The 23,284-nt window shown below is 42.6% G+C and overlaps 1 protein-coding gene across 1 annotated transcript in view; it reads right to left on the bottom strand.

The window, feature by feature from the left end:
* SCN8A (sodium voltage-gated channel alpha subunit 8) overlaps positions 1-23,284 on the bottom strand; it is a 186,059-nt gene that overhangs the window by 39,590 nt on the left and 123,185 nt on the right. The window contains exons 13-14 of the mRNA XM_036300192.1: positions 14,656-14,788; positions 6,736-6,974 (exon numbers count right to left, since the gene is read on the bottom strand). Coding sequence (XP_036156085.1) covers positions 6,736-6,974; positions 14,656-14,788 — 372 coding nt within the window. The remainder of the gene's footprint in view (positions 1-6,735; positions 6,975-14,655; positions 14,789-23,284) is intronic.

The following is a 23,284-nucleotide window of genomic DNA, read 5'->3' on the forward strand; positions in this document are numbered from 1 at the left end:
AGAGATCCACTTAAGCAAAATCAAAGTTCATAGGGCAAGCGAAGTATCTACAGATAAAACATCCTGCCAAGTGAGGCCAGGGAAAGTCAGGGCAGCTAGTCAACTCCAGACATACATTTTACCCTTAGTGCAAACCCATCAACGGTTTCTCTACACAGACATGTTCGTCTGCTTGATGCACCCCAGTAGAGGCTGCATTTGCTGTCCCACTAGTTCCTGGTGAACACACAGGAAGAGCCCAGTAATAAGCACTGGCTGGCTGACTACGGGGTATCCGTACTGTGGGAACGTGGTCCCTATGAGAAAATCAGCAATGGCACAGTCCTGTGGTGCTGCCTTCCAATGGGGTGAATGGCCCCCAGACGCCTGGTGCGAATGTCTAGGACAGAGGCCAGCAACCCTGTTGTTTCAACACACAGTGTGCTGCCATCATCTGGGGTTTGGGTGAAAACAAATTTGCAACCACTGGCTGTATGAAGAAATGACTTTTTTTTTAAACAGAAGAGTAGATTTATGGTTATCCCTACGATGTCATTCTTATTTGCTCTGAGATATGCTTCTTGAAGCAGATAAAGAAGAATAAAGTAGTAAGCAGTGAATCAACAACTGTATATAAATGTCCCTCTCGTGAATGTCATCAAATATTCATCTAGGAATTTATGTCCTAGTGCAGCAGTTCTCCAGGTGTAGTTGAGGATACCTGGGGTCCCTAACACCTTTTCAGAGGACATGAGGTCCTCCCTTTTGCAACTGTGTGAGGCCAGATTTCTTTCTTATGCTTCCGCCAAAACAATATTTCACAAAGGACTGAATACACAAGCAGATAGGAGAATCTAACTATCTCCTATTAAACCAGACATGAAAGATATTTGCAAAAAATGTCAAACAATGCCTTTTTCCTTAGAAAATGTAACTTTATCCCGTAAAATATGTTATTTATGTAATTATATAATGGGTACATTATTGTGATTTTAAATAAATATTTAAGATTCTCATTGTCTTTAATTTCAAATATGGTAAATATCAATAGATATAACTATCATAAACAAAAGCTTTTCAGCTCTTTTTAAGAGTATAAAGGGGTCATAAGACCAAAAAAGATTGAGAACTGCTGTTCTAATAGAATGTCCTGAATTCAGAGTTGGCATATCTTTCGAGTTGGAGCAAACCCCAGACTTGTGAAAAGTATTTAAAAAGAAGTATGCATAAGAGGCTACAAGGATACAAATGAAAGAAAAATTAAAATATAAAAACAATTCCTTCTGGCTGAAAATCTAGCTAAGCTGTGGTTAAGCTGTAGTCAAGAAATGATAACATGTGTATTTGGTAAAGAAGGGCAATAACTTTTCCCTTTTTTTGCTTAGAATCTCAGAAATTAAACTTACATGTCAGGTTAAGCTTCTGCCCTTCCTTCCATATTCCCAACCCCTCAAATGGCTCAGTCCTAAATCCCTTGGGTGGGCGTCCACAGGAGGGAGGCCGGTGCCAGGTGCTGGGGCCTAAGCAGAGCATCTGTGCACGGGAGTAGCCTGGCGTGGGCGGTCAGAGCCTGTGCAGGCCAAAGAGGGGGTCCATCTTGGGGGGCAGCCCAATACAAGCTGACTGGGATGAGGATGGCTGCCCAGCACAGGGTATCAGAGTGTAAGCAGGATGGAGAGCTTTCATGCAGGGGAAGCTTGGAGTGGGGTGAAGTGGGGGGATCCAGGTGGGGGAGGCCCAATGTGAGGCGTTCAAATCTAAGTGGGGTGAGGGAAACAAGAATGTGTGGGGTGGCCTTGCCTGGGTGTCAGAGCCTGAGAAGTGTGAGGAGGGTCCACATGGAGGACACCGGTGAGGGAGTCTGAACAGTGTGAGGGCATCCAGCTGTTCGAGGCAACAGTGGCTTCTGATCAAGTAAGTTAACATGCTAAAGACAATGGCAACCAGGTTTCTTTTTGTTAGATAAGGAGCTACAAACATAGGAAGGAGAAAACCAGAATGAATCCTGCAGGGCTGGGTTAGAACTGGAAGTGACAGCATGAACTCATGGTTTTCAGCATAGACAGTTAGCTTAAGAGCAGCAGCTAGCCCTGCACTGAGAGGGCCGAGGCCTGCATATTGCTCCAATAGATCCTCACTTCTAAATATCTTTTTCTACTAACCCAGGGTTCCTTGGGAAATGGCTGATTCCAGGCCTGAGGCAGGAAAAAGGTAAAATTAGCTTGGGAAATCTAGTGGTACCAGAAAACAAGGAAGTAATGAGGACGCGATGAAAGGACCCAGAAGCCAGCCTGAAGGGACTCCCATTGGCCCAGTCTGGAATGGTGTAAACATCGAAGTAAATGACAGTTCTAACTCACTGGATAACATTGAAAACCATGAGTCCATACTGATATAATTAAGTAAAGGACTGAATCAGAAATTTAATGAAGAACAGAAAATTCAGATAGTTTTAAAGCACCTTCATCACAAATACTTATCTATACTTATAAAAGGGTAATATGCTAATTAGACCCAGTCGACCGGCCATCTTCCAGACGTCTGACTTCCTTCCGGACAAAGCCATGGTGGTGGGGGCTGAGGCAGAGGCAGTTAGGGGTGATCAGGTCAGCAGGGGAGGGCAGTTGGGGGCGAGATCAGGCTGGCAGGGGGTTAGGGGCAATCAGGCCGGCAGGAGAGGGCAGTTGGGGCAACCAGGCTGGCAGGGGAGGGAATTTGGGAGCAAGATCAGGCCAGCAGGGGAGGGCCACTGGGGGTGAGATCAGGCCTGCAGGGGAGGGCAGTTGGGGGCAACCAGGCCTGCAGGGGAGGGCAGTTAGGGGCGATCAGGCAGGTAGAGGCAGTTAGGGGCGATCAGGCCGACAGAGGAGAGCAGTTTAGGGGCGAGATCAGGCAGGCACGCAGAGGGGTTAAGGGCAATCAGGCAGGCAGGCAGGTGAGCGGTTAAGAGCCAGCAGTCCCAGATTGTGAGAGGGATGTCCAATTGGAAAGGGTGCAGGCTGGGCTGAGCTCCCCCCTCGTCGGCCCCCCCCCCACGAATTTTGTGCACCGGGCCACTAGTTAATTATAAATGGTAAAGAGTAAGTTTACAGGGGAGAAGCCTGGCAGGCACCTCCTCAACCAAGTCACCATCACCAGTAATGACACAAATGAAAAGTGTGTGCCACTGGGCAGGTGCAATGAGAGGACAGCCTCACTTGTGTGATATTCCTGCCAAATGCATAGCTTGAGCCTAATCATGAGGAAGCATCAGACAAACCCAAACTGAGTGAATTCTACAAACTATCTGGCCTGTAGTCTTCAGAAGTGTCATGGTCATGACAGTCAAAGGAAGACTGAGGCACTCGCCCAGGCTGAAGAAGATGAAAGAGAGGACAGCTAAATGCAATCTGTAACTCTGAAACGGAATCCTTTGTTATAAAGGATATTACTGGGGCCCATGGGAAAAACTTGAAGGGGCCTGAGAATTAAATGGCTGCAATGAATCCATGTTAATTCCCTGACTCTGACGTTAAATTAAGGTTCTGTGGGAGAATGCACTTGTCCATAAAAAACACACACTAAAGTATTCGGGGGTGAAAGGCTGTGTCAGCAATTTACTCTAAAAAAAAAAAAAGAAAAAAAGTGTATATTGTACTTGAAACTTCCCAGTACGACTATTTAAAAAACCACCTTATAAACCTACTGTTGTGTTCAATTGGTTGCAAAAAAAGGCAAGAAAAGAATCATGAAAAACAATACAAAAGTTGTGTAAGTCACATAGCTGCCCTGGGCTTCAACTTCATTTAGAAAACACGGGCGTTGGATTGAATTATCTGTAAGGTTCCTTCTATTATTAGATTTTTCTTGTGGGGAGGGCAGAAGAGGCAGGGATTACAGATTTACAGAAGACAGTTCTCATCTTCCCTCAGAGACACCTCTCTGCACCTCTACAGACAGACGCACCCAACCACTGTCCTGGCTGTGGGAAAAGCGTCTCGTTCCAACAAGACGACAAGGGTGTGCTCACATCGGGTTAGTCTCACCTTTTCTTATCCTCTTTTTCTCAGGTTTCTATCAAAGACTTTGCCCAAATCTCCAAGCCTTTGAAAGTTCTCCTATTGAGTTACACTAATACAGTTCCTAAGATTTATAGAGTACTTTTCATGATTCCAAAAACTTTGGTTTAAGTTCTCATTTTATCCTCCCACCCACTGATGGATGACATGGTATTAGCTTCATTTTATAGATCTGCAACATTTCTGGACAGAAATTAATGGCTTATTTAAGGTTAAACGGCATCAAACAGGAATCAAAACCCAAACCTTCTGACTTCTAATTCTGTGTTCTTTCTGCCAAACTCAGCACGTGTGTTAATTGGCAGGAAAGTACATTTTTGAACTTATGTTATTATTCAGAAAACACTCATAATGCAAGTTTCCCCGAGGTCCAGCACATATCCAACTGCCTCATTTGGCATCTTCACTCTGAATAAATAGACATCTCATTCTGAATACATCCAAATAGAATTCTTGATTTAAAACTCCAAACCTGTTCCTTCCTCAGTCGTGCCATTTCCCCTGCAGTAACTATGCCCCTAAATCTAGGCACTATTCTTCATTTCTTTCCCATCGCCCTCACATGTAACCCATCAGCCAATCCAAAGCATCCTGGCCACGCACTACTCGCCATCCCCATTGCTAATTGTACCCTTACTTTCCCCCTGGAAACCCCACCCCACCCAGTGCTTGCTTATTGCAGAACCTGGTTGTGGTTAGTGTGCCTCATGGAGTCCCTAAATATTATGACCTTCTCTCATATCCTCTTTCTTCACCAGTGGTTCTGGGCAAGGTCTTCTGAATGCTCACAACTGTAATTTAGGTGTGGCCCTACATCTCTTTAGATTTTTAAGAAAGGGAAAAACCATGGTATTTGCTGGTTTGAGGGCCATTCTGCTGGTAGTAGGTGAAAAGGTCTCTCAGACTCCCTTGGAAATTGAGAACCTGTTCTGTAAATACTTTGAGAGAAAAAATGCTATAAGGAAAACAGCAGCAACAGCACCACCACCAACAAAATCCATCAAGTCATATTTCTTATTACTTAACTCATGGCTAATACAATAAAACTTATATCTATAGAATATTGTTGGTTGACTCAAAATTCTGCTTGATGGCCAGCTAGCTATACAGCAAGCTTACCTGAGGCACCTTTCAGAGCCAGTGAGCACATTTCCTGGACATAGTTCAAGACTATGGGTATTTCAGCCCTGGCTAGTTTCCTCAGTGGTTAGAGCGTTGGCCCTCGGACAGGTCTATTACCCGTCAAGGGCATGTACCTCAGTTGCAGGTTTAATCCCCGGCCCTGGTCGGGGCATGAGTGGGAGGCAACCAACCCATGTCAGAAACATCTAACACATCAGTGCTTCTCTTCTCCGTCCCTGCCCCCACATACCACCTCCCCCCTCACTTCCACTCTCTCTAAAACTCAATGGAAAAATATCCTCACTCCTCAGGTGAGGATTAAAAAAAAAAGACTATGGGTATTTCATCAGGCTGCATATGAGTTCACATCAAGCAGTGAGCTAACCTAGACATGGAAACTGGACAGACCACAGAATCATCTTGGGTGTGTACCAGGGAACTCAATGGACAGGGTCGCTCTTGCCACATGTGTTTTCAGAATCAGAACTCAACACGATGTTATAATGCTTTAATAGTGCATTAGCACTTAAGGCGGAAACGTGTGTGTGTGTGTGTGTGTGTGTGTGTGTGTGTGTGTGTGAGACAGAGACAGGCAGAGAAAGAGATAGAGAGTGAGACAGAGGTGATGGGAGGGAGGGAAGGATAGGGAGAGGGAGGGTGAGAAGTTGGCGGACAGGAAGGGTGAGGAAGGCAGGAACGGAGGAGAAAAAAAACATATACCAGGCAGAGATTATGCTCAAATTAAACGGTAACAAAAGATTAGACATGCCTATGGCGCGACTCCTAAAGAATAGAGAGGCCCGGACGACCTAGAGGATTCTTTCCGACTAATTCCTTACTATCTATAAAATCCAACCAACTCCTGATTTTTGCACCAAAGAAGTAAAACAGATAATCCCCAAATCACAACTACTTGACCTCAGAATCCGTTGTGTAATCTGTTTTTTAAAAGTGTATTATTATCTTCTAATTAATATCATAAATGACATATAAGACTTAAGCTAACATTAAAATAAACTTGGCACAGATCAACGAATGGAAACTGGATGACAGCCCGGGAGTTGGACTGGAGGGGAAACCAGCTGGAGTTAAAAATGTCCCTGAGACAGTCCCCACCTGGGTGTGAGTATGACCGTGCAGGCCAATTTACAGCTACACTGAATGCACTACAGAGCTCCCCCACTGTCTGGTGGTTGTCACTGAGGGTGAGAGGGGAAGGGATTTGCTGGACCGATGCAGGAATCAATGTGAGAAGCAGAACGAGAAGAACCCGGAAGTCCTTGGCTCAGGCTACTGAAGCCTGTGCCAGGCCTCCCATTCCGTCACCACAGCTGGCTTTCAGCCAGCAGCTCCTAGCGGACGGACGTCTTCTCGATTCTGCAGGAGGAGGAAGCAGCCCAGGGGTCACAACAGTGAGCAGAAGCGGCTGGGGCCCGCGGCATATGTGGGAGCATTTGCCTTCCAATTAACTACTACTTTCTCTTCAACCAAACCCCTGCTTTCAGTATCAGAAAAACACGTCCTACAGGCAGCACACGTTCAGATCACAAAACTGGGAGATGGCGCTCTGTCTTACCAGATTCCCCACAGACAAGACATGTTCGAATTGTGGGGTCATAGGATGGTGCTCCATCGCCATGAACAGTGTATTCAGGACGATGCAGATGGTGATGGCCAAGTCCACAAAAGGGTCCATAACGATCAAGTTCACAATCTCTTTCAGCTTTATCCAGTAGGGGTGACACTCCCAGATGAGGAACGTGTTGGCGAATTTATACCAGCACGGCGGGCACTTCCTCTGGGACTCTTCCAGCTCTGCAGGGAGTAAAGAACAAAGGTGGCCCCTCAATCCCAGTGTGGGGACAAAGGAGACGGCTGCAGATCCTCACGGGGCATCATCGCCGCGATCACGTGAGGACAAAGTGCAGACTCTCCCTTGTGTCCCTCGGTTTTCCTTCTCAAAGGGAGAGAGGGGGCAGGATCAGAGGGGCCAGGTCACTTCCCTGTTAATAATGATGATATGGTTATAAACAAAATTCAACCCATCTGTTTTGGGAGCACGCAGAGCAGCCAGGAGCTTAGCCTCTGGAATCTCAGCTGGCTTCAACACTTAACTGTGGGAACTTGAGCGAGTGATTTCAATTTCCTGTGAGAATTAAACGAGCTAAATTAAAGTGCCTCAGAAGACCCTAGAACAGTGGTTCTCAACCTTCCTAATGCCGCGACCCTTTAATACAGTTCTTCATGTTGTGGTGACCCCCAATTTCATTGTTACAAATTGAACATAATTAAGGCATAGTGATTAATCACAAAAACAATATGTAATTATATGTGAGTTTTCCGATGGTTTTAGGCGACCCCTGTGAAAGGGTGGTTCGACCCCCAAAGGGGTCGCGACCCACAGGTTGAGAACCGCTGCCCTAGAACAACATAAGCCAATGACTAAAATTCTGCGGTACACCAAATTATATATATTTTTCTGATCTGACCAAAAAAAAGGTATAATTTTGATTCATTCACACTGGACAGTTATCATTGTGTTGGCTGTTGTCATTTTTTAATTTGACAATCTAAGGGAAAAGAGGTCAGTACCCCTGATTAAATCGATATTGCATGTTTTAAAAACTCTTGCGGTGCACCAGTGTGCTTTGGCACACCAGGTGAGAACAGCTGCCCTAGCACATACTAAGTGCTGCCGAAATATTTGCTATTGTTATTGTCTTTATAGCAGGATCGGCATCATCAACCACGCCACCATGTGTTCGTATGTTCCAAAGAAGTATAAGTCAGTGAGTTTACAATTCATAATTCAGTAAGGAATGTTGTTACATTTCCTCCCTTCCTTCCCCTTTCTTATCTCTCCTCGTCCTTCCTCGTCCTCTCTTACCCTTTCCCACTTTCATCCTTTCCTTTTTGCTTCATCTTCTTCCCCTCTCCTTCTTTTGTCTTATCCCTCTCTTTCTGTTTGTCTCTTTTAGAAACAGAACCTGTTTTCTTCCAAACATGATTTTACGTAAGCCCCAATATGTAAAATACATAAACCAGGAATTGCTCTAGTTGAGACAAGAAGAGGAGCTTGGAGCCAGTCCAATTGACTTACTCCTTTCCTGAGGGACTTCCCTAATCCTAGGACTCTGATAAACACAGACTGAAAATCACTGAACTAGATGATCTCTAAGGTCGTTTATAAAGCAAAGACCAAAAAGGATGCTTAGACCCTAAAGGCAGAGAGCCATTCAGCTGGCAGCCACAACCACCTGGGCACGAGGCCCTACAGAACAAAGCTCTCCCCAAATTGAGTGTGAAATATAATAGCTAGGATTCCGAAAGTCCAAGGATCTTGATCCTGGAGAATGTTAGGAGATGTAACTTTGCAAACCTGTCAGCATGATAATCCTTAGAGGCACGGTATTGGTTCTAGAGGGTTGGCTATAATGGCACCCCCCTCCCCCCCGCCCAATTCTTCTGACAAAACCAAATCATTCATGGAATAAAGGAAAGTTTCCCAACATTTCACCACCAACAAGATGGAAACCTTCAATTAGTCTACTTTCCCTTTTCCAACCAATTGGATGGTCCCGTGGTGATGGCTTTATTTTACATGGGGTGCTTTGCTGGGTTTCTGATTGGCTCCCTGGTTGCTAAGAAAATGGTTGCCTTGGTTTTTCAGATTTAAGGGCCACAGTAAGCGCCACGTGGGAGTCTGCGTGGGAAAGGAAGTCTGTGAAGAAAATGTGCTTTGGCTTCTTCCTCATAGAACTCCCTCCGTTTCCAAGGTAAATTTAGTTTTCTTCCCCCCCTCCTAAAAGAAAGAAAATGAAAAGGTTCTCTTATTTCCATAAATTCTTGTAGTACATATTTGGAAATCTGGTTCCGTTTCTTTTTTTACCTCCTCCCATCTCCAAATGTCTGCTGCTCACCAGCACAGCACGCACGTGGAGGTTGAAGCAGCTACTGTTCACATTTCTGACAGCTGACACAATTGTAATGTTTTATAACGAACTAGAGGCCAGGTGCACGAAATTTGTGCACGAGTGGGGTCCCTAAGCCTGGCCAGCAATCAGGGCCTATTGGGGCCAGGCCAGCCGGGGCCTGCTGGCTGTCAGCTGGGGCCTACTGGCTGCTGCTGGGGCCTGCTGGATTGGGGGATGGATGGGGGTAGGGACTGCGGGAGGTTTGCTGGCCAGGGGGAGGGACTGGCGGAGGTTGGCTGTGGAAGTGCACTGAGCACCAGGGGACAGCTCCTGCATTGAGCACCTGTCTCCTGGTGGTCAGTGCGCATCATAGCGACTGGTCAACCAGTTGTTCTGGTCATAATGGTCACTTAGGTTTTTATATATATAGACTAGGCTCCAAGTCTTTACCAGACAGCAAAGAGGCGTTTCTCTGCCCTGTGGGGCACCAAGAAGATTCCTAGAGGGATATGAGATATCTCTTAACCACCTTTACTGAGCAAAGGGTAGATCTTCAGGCTTTTTTTCATTTCATCAAAAGTAACATAACGTAGAATGTTAGGAACTAGAAAAGCTCACTAGGTGAATAAGGAAGTGTATAAAGTAACTCACAACTTTGCAAACTTACTGGCCTCACGTGCCTGGAATAGGGGAAGTAACTGATTTGGAGGAATGAGTTAACATGGGGGATGAGATGTCCAAAGGTTTGTGGGGTTTCCTTACCTTGCTCCTGGACGTTTTCAGAGAGGGTACTGCAGGTCTCAACTTCAGGGCTACTGGGAATTGTTTCCAGAGAGGGCCTCATAATTCCACCAAGATGGTGGCATTGGCAGACCATGAGGTTTCTGAAGGCAGGGGCTTCTCTCAATTCAATTCAACAATGTTTATGCACCTATAGTTTTCAAGGCACTGGGAAAACGCTGATGAACACGAGTCCCCATCCTAACAGAGCTTACAATTGCACCGGAAAGGCAGAGATGCCAGAGAAGTGACTGTGCTGACACTTGACATTTGTCAGTTGAATAAAAGAATGAGTAAGTATGCCCTAGCTCATTGGTCGTCAAACTCATTAGTCAACAGAGCCAAATATCAACAGTACAACGATTGAAATTTCTTTTGAGAGCCAAATTTTTAAACTTAAACTATATAGGTAGGTACATTGTTATTAACTTAATTAGGGTACTCCTAAGGCTTAGGAAGAGCCACACTCAAGGGGCCAAAGAGCTGTGTGTGGCTCGCGAGCTGCAGTTTGCCGACCACTGCCCTAGCTGGTTGGGCTCAGTGGAGAGAGTGTCAGCCTGCAGACTGAAGGGTCCCGGGTTCAATTCTGGTCAAGGGCACATACCCGGGTTGCAGGCTCGATCCCCAGTAGGGAGCATGCAGGAGGCAGCCGATCAATGATTCGCTCTTATCATTGATGTTTCTATCTCTCCCTCCCTCTCTCTTCCTCTCTGAAATCAATCTATATATATAAAAGGCTAATATGCAAACTGTCCCCTCAGGAGTTCAATCATTCGCTATGATGTGTGCTGACCACCAGGGGTCAGCACAGAATGAAGAAAGGCCCTGGCTGGTAGCCAGGGAAGGAAGGCCCCGGCTGGCAGCCGGCAGCCAGAAGGCCCCGATTGGCCCTGATTGCTGGCCAGGCTTAGGGACCATACCCATGCACAAATTTCATGCACTGGGCCTCTAGTAAAAATATATTATATATATTTTAAGAAAAGAATGAGTAAGTGATTTGTGGCAGCAATAGCTACAGCCAGCTACCTCTATAGGGGAGTGTTTCAAACTGTTTAACCCGAGAATAAGTAATGCCAAGTACCTTCACTACGTCCTCATTCTTACTTTACTTACTCTCTCCCCTTCCTTCTCCCAGGGCTTTTCTGCTTTGAGAAGTGAAACTACACTATTCTCTGCCTACACCCCACCTCCAGGCCTTTGAAATATCCCCAAAGCTGATGGCTCCCCTGACTGAATTCTGCTAAGTTTATTGGATCCCGGTGAGCATGTCTACAACCGGATAGGGGTGAGGCAGAGCAGGCAGGACTTTTTCATTATTTACAGAATTCTGGAATTCTCCACTGTGGTTTTATTTATTAAAAAATATTTTTTATCCTCATCCGAGGATATTTTTCCATTGCTGAGAGAGAGAGAGAGAGAGAGAGAGAGAGAGAGAGAGAGAAATATTGATGTGAGAGAAACACATCTATTGGTTGCCTACTGCGCACGCCCTGACCAGGGCCTGGGCCAGGAAGGAGCCTGCAACCAAGGTACTAGGTATGCACCCTTGACTGTAATCGAACCCGGAACCCTTTGGTCCACAGGCCAATGCTCTATCCACTGAGCCAAACCATTAGGGCTCCACTGTAGTTTTAAACAGGTAGGTAGGAGCCTGTTTCTTTGATTTTAAATAATAATAATTTTAATACTTGGGTTAAAATGTCAGGGCTTCCTAACTGAAGGTCTGGAAAGCAGGGAACAATTATTCATTCAACGCTAGCTTTTCACATTGTAGCGATCTAGCGACCATTAATCCAGAGGGACCAGCGGTCAAACAGGAATGATCTTTCTTAAGGTCCGTAATTCCCTCTTCACATTATTCAGCTCCAGCCATTCATCGTTCTTTGCTTACAACAGTTGTCTCATCAGTTTTAACAAAGGGAGTCAACTACTAGGAGAGGGGATAGGAGGAATGTTTGAGCAGGAACAGGCAGTAAAGGTAAAAGTGATGTGAACTTCAGGGCTTAGAAAAGGGGAAATGAACTGGAATGGCATCTTACCCAGGAACACAATTACAGTCGTCTCCTCTGAGCTACCCTTGCATCTATTTTTTTTCTTTAATCCTCACCCAAGGGTATTTTTTCTATTGGTATTTTTTTTAAAGAGAGTGGAAGGAAAAGAGGGGGAGAGGAAGAGGAGGGGAGAGAGAGAGAGAGAGAGAGAGAGAGAGAGAGAGAGAGAGAGAGAGAGAGAGAGAGAGAAAGGGACAGAGAAGAAGAGAGGGAGAGAAACATCGATGTGAGAGAGACACATCCATTGGTTGCCTCCTGCACCCACCCAGAGCAGGGTGGGGGAATGAACCTGCAGCTCAGATACAAACCACTGACCCTTCAGTGTGTGGGCTGATGCTCTACCAATGAGCTACATTGGCCAGGGTTGTTGTTGTTGTTGTTGTTATTATTATTATTATTTTTTTATGTGTGTGCTGGTGGGTGGAGAATGAGTAGAGCAGAACATAAAGATAAAGAGGAGAGGGAGAACAGGAAAATATGGGACTAGAGAAAGGCAGTAAAGCTCCAATGATTTAGATCTAACTCAGTACAGGGACAAAAGTACTAGGTCTCCAGCAGAAATCCTGCCACACCAACACTCCCCACCACTCCAAGCTCAGCAAGATTCAGTTCAACGAGCATTTCTGAGCATCTACTTCTGCCAAACCCTGTGCTAGGTCACCGAGGTAATCAATAAAAAATTGCTGCATTGCTTCGTTAGTTCTCCTGCTCTGAATATCTTTGCCAATAATAAAATATGCCTATTAGAGGTCGTTAGTTTTCTTTCTCAGCTGCCATAGATAATCAGATAAATCTTGTCTTGGTGTTCAAGTGAAGAATAAAATCAGCCAAGGTTCTTAAACTAGTGTTTCTTATCTTGAAATGATCTGTAGTTATCACCTGCAACCTTAAGTATAAGCTACAAAGAGCTTAAATATGTTCTATCGGCAAGGACCCTGATGAGATGGAAAGGAAACAGGAATCACTGAAGTTGTTCAGGTGGCTGAAAGCAGTAGGTTCAGTATTGTTTTTACCTGATATATTCTCCAGATTAGGCAGGGAAAAGTGTAGCTCCTTGTAAACACTCCTTGTAAACACTTCAAGGGAGATCCTTTCTGGGGATTCTCCCTTCACCACAGACGCCCCTGCCCAACACACACACACACACACTCACTCACTCACTCACACACACACTCACACACACACACTCACACACACACACTCACACACTCACACACACACACACACTCACACACTCACAAAATGGTATTGGTCTTAAATGACTCAATGACTCAAAAAATAACTTGTCTCAAGGACACCAGGATCATTTTGAGTCTCCTGATATCTGAGACTCTGGCTATGGTTGGGTTAGTCTGGTGTTTGAACTCTGAAGGAAGGCAATTTGAGGCCTCAAGAATAGTCTGTAACAGAACGGATAAAGAAGTGGTGGTACATATATGCAATGGAATACTACTCAGCCATAATAAAGAAGGAAATCTTGCCATCTGCAACAAAATGGATGGATCTTAAGGATGCTATACTAAGTGAAAGAAACCAGACAGAAAGACAAATACCACATATTTCCACTTATATGTGGAATCTAAACAACCAAATAAATGAATAAACAAAACAGAAACAAACTCAAAGGTACCTAAAACGAACTGATGGTTGCTGGATGGGCCTGGGGTTGGGGCACTGAGTGAAAACAGGTGAAGGGATTAAGAAGTACAAAATGCCAGTTATAAAAACAGTCATGGGGATGTAGGTACAGCATAGGGACTATAGTCAATAAATTGAAATAACTAAGTGTGGTGTCAGACGGGTACTAGACTTATCAGGTGACCACTCTGTAAGTTATGTAATGTCTGATCACTATGTAGAATACTGAAACTAATATTGTATGCCAACTGTAATTGGGAAAAGAAAGCTGGATCTATAATGGGACAAGTCAACTAAATCAACACGAATCAAATGAAGAAGATTCATACAGAATCAATCAGAACCTGTGAGAGAAAACTTCGCCACTGAATCGGCTTCTAAAGAAAGCAAGAGGAGCCTGGGATGCAGACCCCGATTGGATGGAAAGCTAGCACTTGCTGGGGACGGTGGGAACTGGAGCTCTCAGGTGCTCCTGAGCATGCCCACTGCGTCATGGAGGAGCCACCTAATGCCGAGGTCGGGCACTGACAGCAACGTCACTGCAGGCATGCTAAAATTCAACAGCAGCTGCTCTGTCGGTGGCACAGTGCTGGAGAAGAGGGGTTTCAGCGCATCTACTCACACATCAAATGTATTTAAGGCTACATGAGAGTGCTTGGAGAGGCAGAATTAGGCGCAATCGAAATGCACAGTACATTCATCCTTAAGGGAAAACCCTTAAGCGTTGTAAGTAGCTGAAAAGGAAAAGAAGAAGGTATGTTTTGGGGTGATGGGATTCCATCATCCTTTATCTTCACAGTTCTTCAGTCTATATTCCTTTATGCCTTACATCACCCCACTGGCTCCTCGTGATGACAATTACAGAGACTTCTTCAGATCTTCTAGCTCACACTTATGTCACTCTTCCACACTTATTATCTGTCTGTGCACAATGCTGGCAGCAACTTTGAAGTCCTTATTGAATTCTCTGCATGCAGATTTGGGATGTTGGTTTCTATGACCAGCACCCTATTCCTAAAGCTTAGAGGCAATTTTTGTAAAACTCAGACCAAGGGACAAGCACACTACATATTTGTATCTCAGCAGCTTGGACTGACATCACAGGGCACATACCTTCTACTAGTGTATTTGTAACAACACTCAGTATACTGTTTATCCTGTCCTTCCGCCCATAGGAGGCCAGTTGCTCCATGGAAACTAAGAGAGATCCAGGACCTTTCTTCTTAATTTCCACTTCAGTTGTACCCTGAAAAAAAAAAAGCAAATGGGGTGAGTAGTCTTATAAACATTCAGGCTGGGCCTTACCAGATCAATAATCCAGACTGTGAGCAGAAACATATGCTCTTCCTTAAATTTCTTACTTTAATCCTACAATCAATCCTATTGACCTCAAGAAGCAGAATGCTATAACTTAGCCATGGACTATGCTTACTTCTATAGATGACAAGACCAAGCCATTTAAGTTTGTACAAATCTACAATGAACCTGAGTCTGGCTGGGACCCAAATAACTCATCTGCTTAATTCCAAACATAGAATAGAAAGACCAGGTCCCCTGGGGCAATGCCATCAGAAGCAGACCCTGAATTTTCCTGGCCTCGTCTCATATCCGCAGCATTTGACTAGAACTGGACCACACCATAGAATAAGTCAAATTCACCTCCATTTGAAATTTCATTAAGGGCCATGTCCCTAATCACACTGAGAGTTACAAATACTGTTCCCTCCATGTGTAGGAGCACCATCACTCTAGAGACTGTTGCTTCCAAATGCCAAATCTGGGCCTAACTGAATGTTAACAAGTTCTACCCCAAATCTCCTCCGAGCCACTGTAAAGAAGCATGGTAAGGTTTAGCTAGTTTAATTAAATATATTGCACTATATGTGTTGATCTTGTCTTTTAAAAATTTTATTTTATGAGTTAACCTGCATGGTTCAAATCCCCAACGAAATAAAAAGTGCAGAAAGTACCATCAGATTGTTATACAAAATATTTTTACATGCTCCACAGTGGTCAATATACCACTGGCTCCTCATGATGTCAATTAGATTACAGTAGCTGGTTTCTTCGTATTCCTTGCTTGTGTTCTTTGTGCCAACCTGAATATTCTACATCAAATCAGGCTCAATGGGATGGCTTAAAACCTAGCTTTCTAGTAACCATGTTGTCCACTTTTACACGTTACCCACCTAAAGTCGGCTGCCCCTTCCCTGGTGAGGACCACGGGGCAGAGAAAGTCACCATCACCGAAGGCCAAGGAAGAGACATGTTTGTATGAAGCTAGAGAAGTATCTGTCTGACCCATACCAGAGTGATCCTACCAGTTTTAAAAAGAAAACAATTATCTCTGGAGAGGTACATCAGAAAGCCTTTCTGTTCTTATATGTTCAGATTTTAAGAACCATACAGAAGAAAATTTCTGGCAGATTATAATTTATCTCATCACAATGTTTCATCAAATTTTCACTGGTTCAGACATCTGGTTTACCTTACAGTTTTGTTTGGCAGAGCTGCAGAAGAAATAGAAAGGAAAAAGCACTATTTTCTTGGCAATTCCTGCCTCATTATTTACAAACATCTGTATATGTAAGAATGACTAGTTAACTCTTGCCTCAGGTCATATGAGGTATATTTCCTTGAGAAGCCACTTTTGGTTAAAATTCCCAGCCTGATATTCACAACATCTAATAAATCAGATAAACTACTACATTTTAAAAAGGACAATCGTTTAAAAATGAACAAAGAAAGACCCCACTCAATGCACACTCTAATTTCTGGCACTTATTGAGTCTAGATTTTTATTGAATTGCTCTTCTGAAAAATTATAGTATGTGGTAGATAATCTTCTTAATACTGATCCCTAAGATACGGTATGATCTAATAGACCAGTTAATACTTCAAGGAAGGATGAAATTGCATTTAATGTAGCTCTGGTACTAATTATATCTTTTTTTTTTCTAATTATATCTTAATATTTTCTGGTCTTGCTGGATATAACAAGATGTAAATTCTTTGGGCTTTAATCACAATAATATTAAAAACAAAATTAATGAAAATGCTGTCTAAGAATGATCATTTCATGATTTTTAAAAAATTACAAAAAATATAAATACCAAGAACTAAATCTAGAAAAGATATACAAACCCCCCACTACAAACTATTCAACTTTGCTGAGAGAAACTTGAGAAGAGTTAAATAAGTGAAAAAATATACTCATAGATTGGAATACTCAATATAATTAAGATGCTCATTCTTCCCAAATTGATCTCTAGATTCAGTGCAATCAGTATCAAAATTCTCCACTTTTTTGAAGAAATTAACAAGATGATTCTAAAATATATAAAAACATACAAAGGACCTAGAATAGGAAAATCTTTTGAAATATTATCTAGAATAGCAAAAGTATCTCTTAAAAGATTACTTAATAATATTTTAAAATATTTTTTATTTGGAGAGCTTACACTGTCTCATTTCAAGAGTAATAAAGTTACAATAATTAAGACAAATGTAGTATTGGTATAAGCATAGATAAATAGATCAAGGGAATAGGAATAGGATACAGAAATAGACCCACACCTACTACATTAAGTGATTTCGACCAAGGAGTCAAATCAACTCAATGGAGATAGGAAAGTCTTTTTAACAAAGGGTACTAAAAAACTAGATATCAACCCAGGTCCACTCCTATGTAGTTCCATACACAAAAATTAATTTGAGCTGAATCAGAGACCTGAATGTAAAACTCAGAACTATAAAGCCAAATAGAAGGAAAATATCTTCACAATCTTAGGGATTGGCAAAGATTTCTCAGGCAGATGCAAAAATATCATAAAAGGGGAAAAACTGATATTTTGGACTTCATCAAAATTAAAAATTTATATAAATGATAAAGGGTTTATATCCATAGCATATAAAAAGCTAATAAATCAATAATAAAAAGAACAGCTCAGTTAAAATGGGCAAAATATTTGAATAAGCAATTAACAAAAGATATAAGAAGCCAATAAGCACATGAAAAAATGCTCATCATCATGGAAATTAAAAGGACAATAAGATCGTATTTTATACTCACTAAGATGCTAAAATCAAAGATTAACACAACCACATATTGGCTAGGATGTGGAGCAACTGGAACTCTAATACACTGTTAATCCTATATAATAAAAGGATAAAAAAAATAATGACATAGACAAAGTTTACAAAAGAAAAAAAAGAAAAAAGGAAAAGATAATGCCTTCTTGTCCCAAAAGAAAGAAAATGTGCACCTTCTATTTTTACCAAAAATATACATCCATCCATACATACATACCCCCCCCCACACGTATGTATCAAGATACAATTTATCTCCTATTATATTGAAAATTAATACTACCCTGTGATTCTGAGAATGCTGGAATTGGAGAATACATCCTTTTTTAGAGCAATCTTGTAACTACAGCAAATTCATTAAAAGAATGTCAGCTCTACCCTGGCCAGTGTGGGTCAGTGGGTTGGAGCATCATCCCTTGCTCCAATGTTGTAGATTCAATTCCTGGTCTGGGTACATGTGGAGGCAACTGATAGATGTTTCTCTCTCTTTCTCTCTCCCCCTTCCACTCTCTCTGAATCAATTAAAAACATGTTCTTGGGTGAGGATTAAGAAATAAAATCAGTTTTATGAACCATCAAAAAAAAAAAAGGATAATATGCAAATTGACTCTAACTGCAGAATGACTGGGAATGACTGGTCACTATGACACACACTGACCACCAGGGGGCAGACACTCAATGCAGGAGCTTCCCCTTGGTGGTCAGTGCACTCCCACAGGGGGAGCTCTGCTCAGCCACAAGCCAGGCTGATGGCTGCCAGCACAGCGGTGGTAGTGGGAGCCTCTCCCGCCTCCTCAGCAGTGCTAAGGATGTCCGACTGCAGCTTAGGCCTGCTCCCCGCTGGCAAGTGGACATCCCCCGAGGGCTCCCGGGCTGCCAGAGGGATGTCTGATTGCCAGCTTAGGCCCGATCCCCTGGGGAGTGGGCCTAAGTCAGCAGGTGGACATCCCCCGAAGGGTCCCAGACTGCGAGAGGGCATAGGCTGGGCTGAGGAACCCCCCGAGTGCACAAATTTTTGTGCACCAAGCCTCTAGTAGAAGTATAAAAGAATGATGTAACTATTTTGGAGAGTCCTTTGGAAGTTTCTCATGAAGTTAAACATACATTTACCATATGACCCAAAAATTTCACTGTGAGTTGAAATCTATCCAATATAAATGAAAATACTTATCTACAAAAAGAATTATACAAGAATGCTCTTGGCAAGCTTATTCATGCTACTGAAAACTGGGAATACAAGGAAGCCCATCAATAGGAAAATGGACAAATTATGATATATTTATACAATGAAATACCACTCATCAATAACAAGGAGTGAACTACTGATACACAAAACAACATGAATGTATCTCTAAAACATCTTTTTGAGTGAAAGAAGCCAAATAAAAATTTCATATTGTAGAGTCCACAAGAATGAAAGAAAACTAATCTATGGTGACACAAGTCAGAAGCAGTTGTCTGGAAGGGGGAGGGGCCAGGTTAGAAAGGAGTATGAGGGTACTTTCTGGGAGAATTTGCAGGTAAGGAGGGATAATCCTCAACTGGTCATAGAGCCCATTCTCTACCTCGGTTTTACCCACAACTCTGGTAACTCTTGGGTGAGGGTTACCCATCGTACTAATGCCATACTGATTACAGAGGAGCATATGGAATGCAGAGTGTGTAAATATGTATAAAATGTATCTGTATTTTGGAAATAAACAAAGATCAACTAAACAAGAAAAACGCAGGTTATGTATGCTATCTGACATAGTGAGGGAGTCAGCCAACAACGTGTGTTTTAGCAAACTCAAAAGCAGGCAAAGGAATCGGAAAGCATCATAGTGGGAGACAGAAGGCTTCAGGTACGCCCTGATTAAAGCCTGTTGGCCTGGGGCAGCTGAGGCAGGCTGACTAGAAGCTGGGCACCCTATGTGCTTTGTTAGGGGTGCACATTTGGCTTCCTTTGGTTGGTCCTACGTTGGAACAGGGACAAAAATTAGGGCAGTTGTCAGTTCTTAATCAAGTCATGGACATTTGGGGCTGATGTAGAAGTTATTGCTTAGCTCCCTGGATTGTCATTAGATATGGAAATTTGGCTTCTTATAAGTTTGAGTTAAAGCAGGCTGGCTTCCTGGGCTGTTTATTGTGGATAGGAGGTTAGCTTCTTGGGCAAGTTGTGGGTGAAAGTTCTATTTTATACTATGATCGGGTCATTTCAGTTAGTATATGCAAACTCTCAGTATTCATCTATCAGACTGATTAGTGGAGAGATAGAGAGCAAACATATTCACTACTGTTAACTGCTTACGACGATATAAGTTAAAGAATACCAAGATGGGCGGGTAGTTCCTGCAACTCCCTCCTCCCTAGGTGAGGTTTTCAAAATTGGGACTGCAAGTCCAGGTACTTGGATATTGTTTCTTTCTTTTCAGTTTAAAAAAATTTGAGATAAAATGCATATAGCATAAAATTCAACATTTTAACCACTTTAAAGAGTACAATTCAGTGGCTTTTACAATGCTGTACAATCATCACTATAATCTGATTCCAGAACGTTCCCAAAGAGAAACGTGGTGCCTGTTAGCAGACAATCCCAATCCCCACCTCTACCCGGCCCCTTGCAAGCAATAGTCTGCTTTCTGTCTCTAGGGATTTGCCTCTTTAAACATTTCATATGAATGGGATCATAGGACATGTGGCCTCTTGTGCCTGGCTTCTTCCAGTTAGCATAATGTTCTTCAAGGTCCATCCGTGCTGTAGCACATATCAATTCTTCATTCCTTTTTATGGCTGAGTCATATCCCATTGTAGAAACGTATCACATTTTGTTTATCCATCCATCAGTTGGTGGGCACTTGGGTTGTTTCTACTCTTTGGCTATTACGAATAATAATTTTATAAATATTTATGTGTAAGTTTTTGCATAAACACCTGTTTTCAATTTTCCTGGGGATATCTCTAGGAGTAGAAATGCTGGGTCATATGGTAACTCTATGGTTACATTTTTATTTTTATTTTATTAACTGCCAAACTACATTCTGAAGTGGCTGCACCATTTTACATTCCCACCAACAACATGGGCTATTGTTTCTCGGGTCAGACTACAGCCAATGGAAGGGAAGAAAACCTGCAGCAGACACCCTCCTATGTAAGGAAGCATCTTCCCAGCCACCTTCCACCCAGAATCTGCTCGGGATTCTGTGAGGTCAACCTCTGCTTTTGGTCCAGCTGCCTGATTCTCTCACCGAGGATGAGACCCGAGGACCAGAGGAAGATCACACGCACTTTCCCAACCTCTTCCCTATCCTTTCGGCGTTGTGTTTGGCAAATGGAGGTGTACAGATATGTTTTCTTTACTTTGTTTCGTTGTTGGGGAAGGAGGAGGAGGATGAATGACTTTTTGAAAAAGCCAGGAGCCTCTGCTTTTGGAAAATTCAGCTTCTAAGGAGCCTTGGTGCAAAACTACCAGCAACAGAGGGAGAAATTGAGAACCTTACTTTTGTTCTTTGAAATTTAAACCCAGTATATATTTGTTCCATTTCTCTTAACCCAAATGCAAAGTTGATTAGAACATCTAGCCACTGACTTCCAACCTCCTAAACTGTAGCTGTCCTCAAAGAGATATTCTGCAACCTCTGCAGGTAGCAGATTCTGCCCAAGTTCTACAGCTCTGCCCAAGGAAGCTCAACTTGCTATTGATTCTAAATCGCTTTCACATGGGAATGCATAATGGGCATCTAACTTCCAGTCCAGTCACCTTTCTTGGAGCTAATATTTAGAGCATTTTAGAAGTGGTCTTGGAACCTAGCCATTTATCTCTGTTCAAGTCTTTCTTGAACTTTTGTAGTGTTTTGCTTTAAAATAACTGTACAATTATTTCTCCGTCTCAGAGAAAGTTTCTTTAGAATCTCAGAAGGAACCCCATCCTCTCCAAGGCAGGCAATTCAGCAGAAACCCCACTGTCTACTTTTTAGGGCTAAAACGTCCAACAAATTATAGGGAGAAAAATAGAAACTGGATAGGAAGAACCTGAATACCAAGAATGGATCCAATAATATGCTTCACATTTTATATGCTATTACATTTCATGTTCATAATAGTCGTATAATAAAGGCCCTTTTATCTTTTTATTACAGGTATGGAAATAGGCTTAGTGAGGTTAATTTTTTAGGATCACACAAGTCAATAAAAAACTTGGGCTTTCGAGTTAGTATAGTATAACGGTTAATGGTTAGCACTCTGCAGTTAGATTCAAATCCTAACTCTACTGCTTACTGTGCAGCCAGTACGTTCTAAGCCTTGGTTTCCTCCTCAGTGAAATGCAGACAACTAGGGTACCTATCTCACAGGGCGGGGGCCATGTGCATGAAATGAGATGTTTGTACACCTGCAAGCTAATGTGTCGTAACTTCTGAATTATGTTTGATTTTGGATTGTCAGTGGCATTTGCCTTCTTAAAGAGTGAAGAGCTATGATTCCCACCTACTTTTCCATCTCAGAGATGAAGACATGGGAGAAGTCCCCTTATCCTCTGTTTCACCAAAAACCAAAGTAGAAATTCCTAAACTATCCAAAAAAAAATCACCACTCAATCACAAGTGAATACTTAATGAAGATGTGACATAGTTTTTGATGACACTCTGACGATATGATGGCTGGATGTCTTTTTTTAAAAGGAAGATATTTCTTAATTTGATTCTGAAGAAAAAACGCAGATGTGGCGTAGCCTAAACATTAATATTGTGTGAGCCTGCTTGTAAACCATCAGCGCTACTATAGCGAAACACAAAGCATTTGTATAGAACTGGAGGCACTCCAATGGTTCAGGTGAAGACACGTTAATCTGTGGCTGTAGACACATCCAAAATGTTTTGAGAGTAAGAATCGCTACATCCTAGCCCAAAAAGGTATTAATGGCCCATCTGGCCTGCTCTGCATATGACATTATTAATATATTGTGTCCTAAGATAAATGATTGTTTTTCCCCCAAGGAGCTAATATTTAATCAGTCAGAAAGTTCTCTTTGGCATCAGGAAGACCTTGGTTCAAGTTCCATTTCCAAAACTCACTCAATCTCTGAGTCTCATCTGTTAATAGGATAAAACACCTACCGAATAAGGTGGTTATAAGAATTAAACGAGATCATGCGTATGAAGTGCTTAGCAGAGTGTAGTAAGATCTCAGTATATGGTAGCTATAAATACTACGCCCACCATAGAAAACTGGAAAGAACAGAAAAGTATAAGAAAGACAAAAAACAGTACTTTCCCCTTCCAAAGGCAACTACTGTTAATTTTAGTCATTTTTTTTTCTGTATGCAGTTTGTCTTCATACAGATCTAACTCACAAACGATATGCATTCTGTTTTTGTTTTGTCTTTTGGCCTGTTAATGTAACTTAGATATTTAGTCACACCATTAACAACTAGGAAGTTATTTATGGCTTCTAACAAAATAGTTTTTCCTAATTATGAAGCCCTCGGGCGTGATAGACTCCTCCCTACCTCATCTTCCGGCCACTCGGGGATCTGACCGCTTTGTCTGGGGAATCCTAAGTCTGTCGCCATCACCACCTGGGACCACTGCAGAGAATCTCCTAAGTGCTCACAGGTGCTGAGCGGGCAGGCTCCTCCTCCCCCGAGGGCAGCGCTCTGTCGTTTACAATGCAAGGA

The sequence above is a fragment of the Myotis myotis genome, unplaced genomic scaffold (assembly GCF_014108235.1).
Source record: "Myotis myotis isolate mMyoMyo1 unplaced genomic scaffold, mMyoMyo1.p scaffold_m19_p_3, whole genome shotgun sequence".
NCBI lineage: Eukaryota > Metazoa > Chordata > Mammalia > Chiroptera > Vespertilionidae > Myotis > Myotis myotis.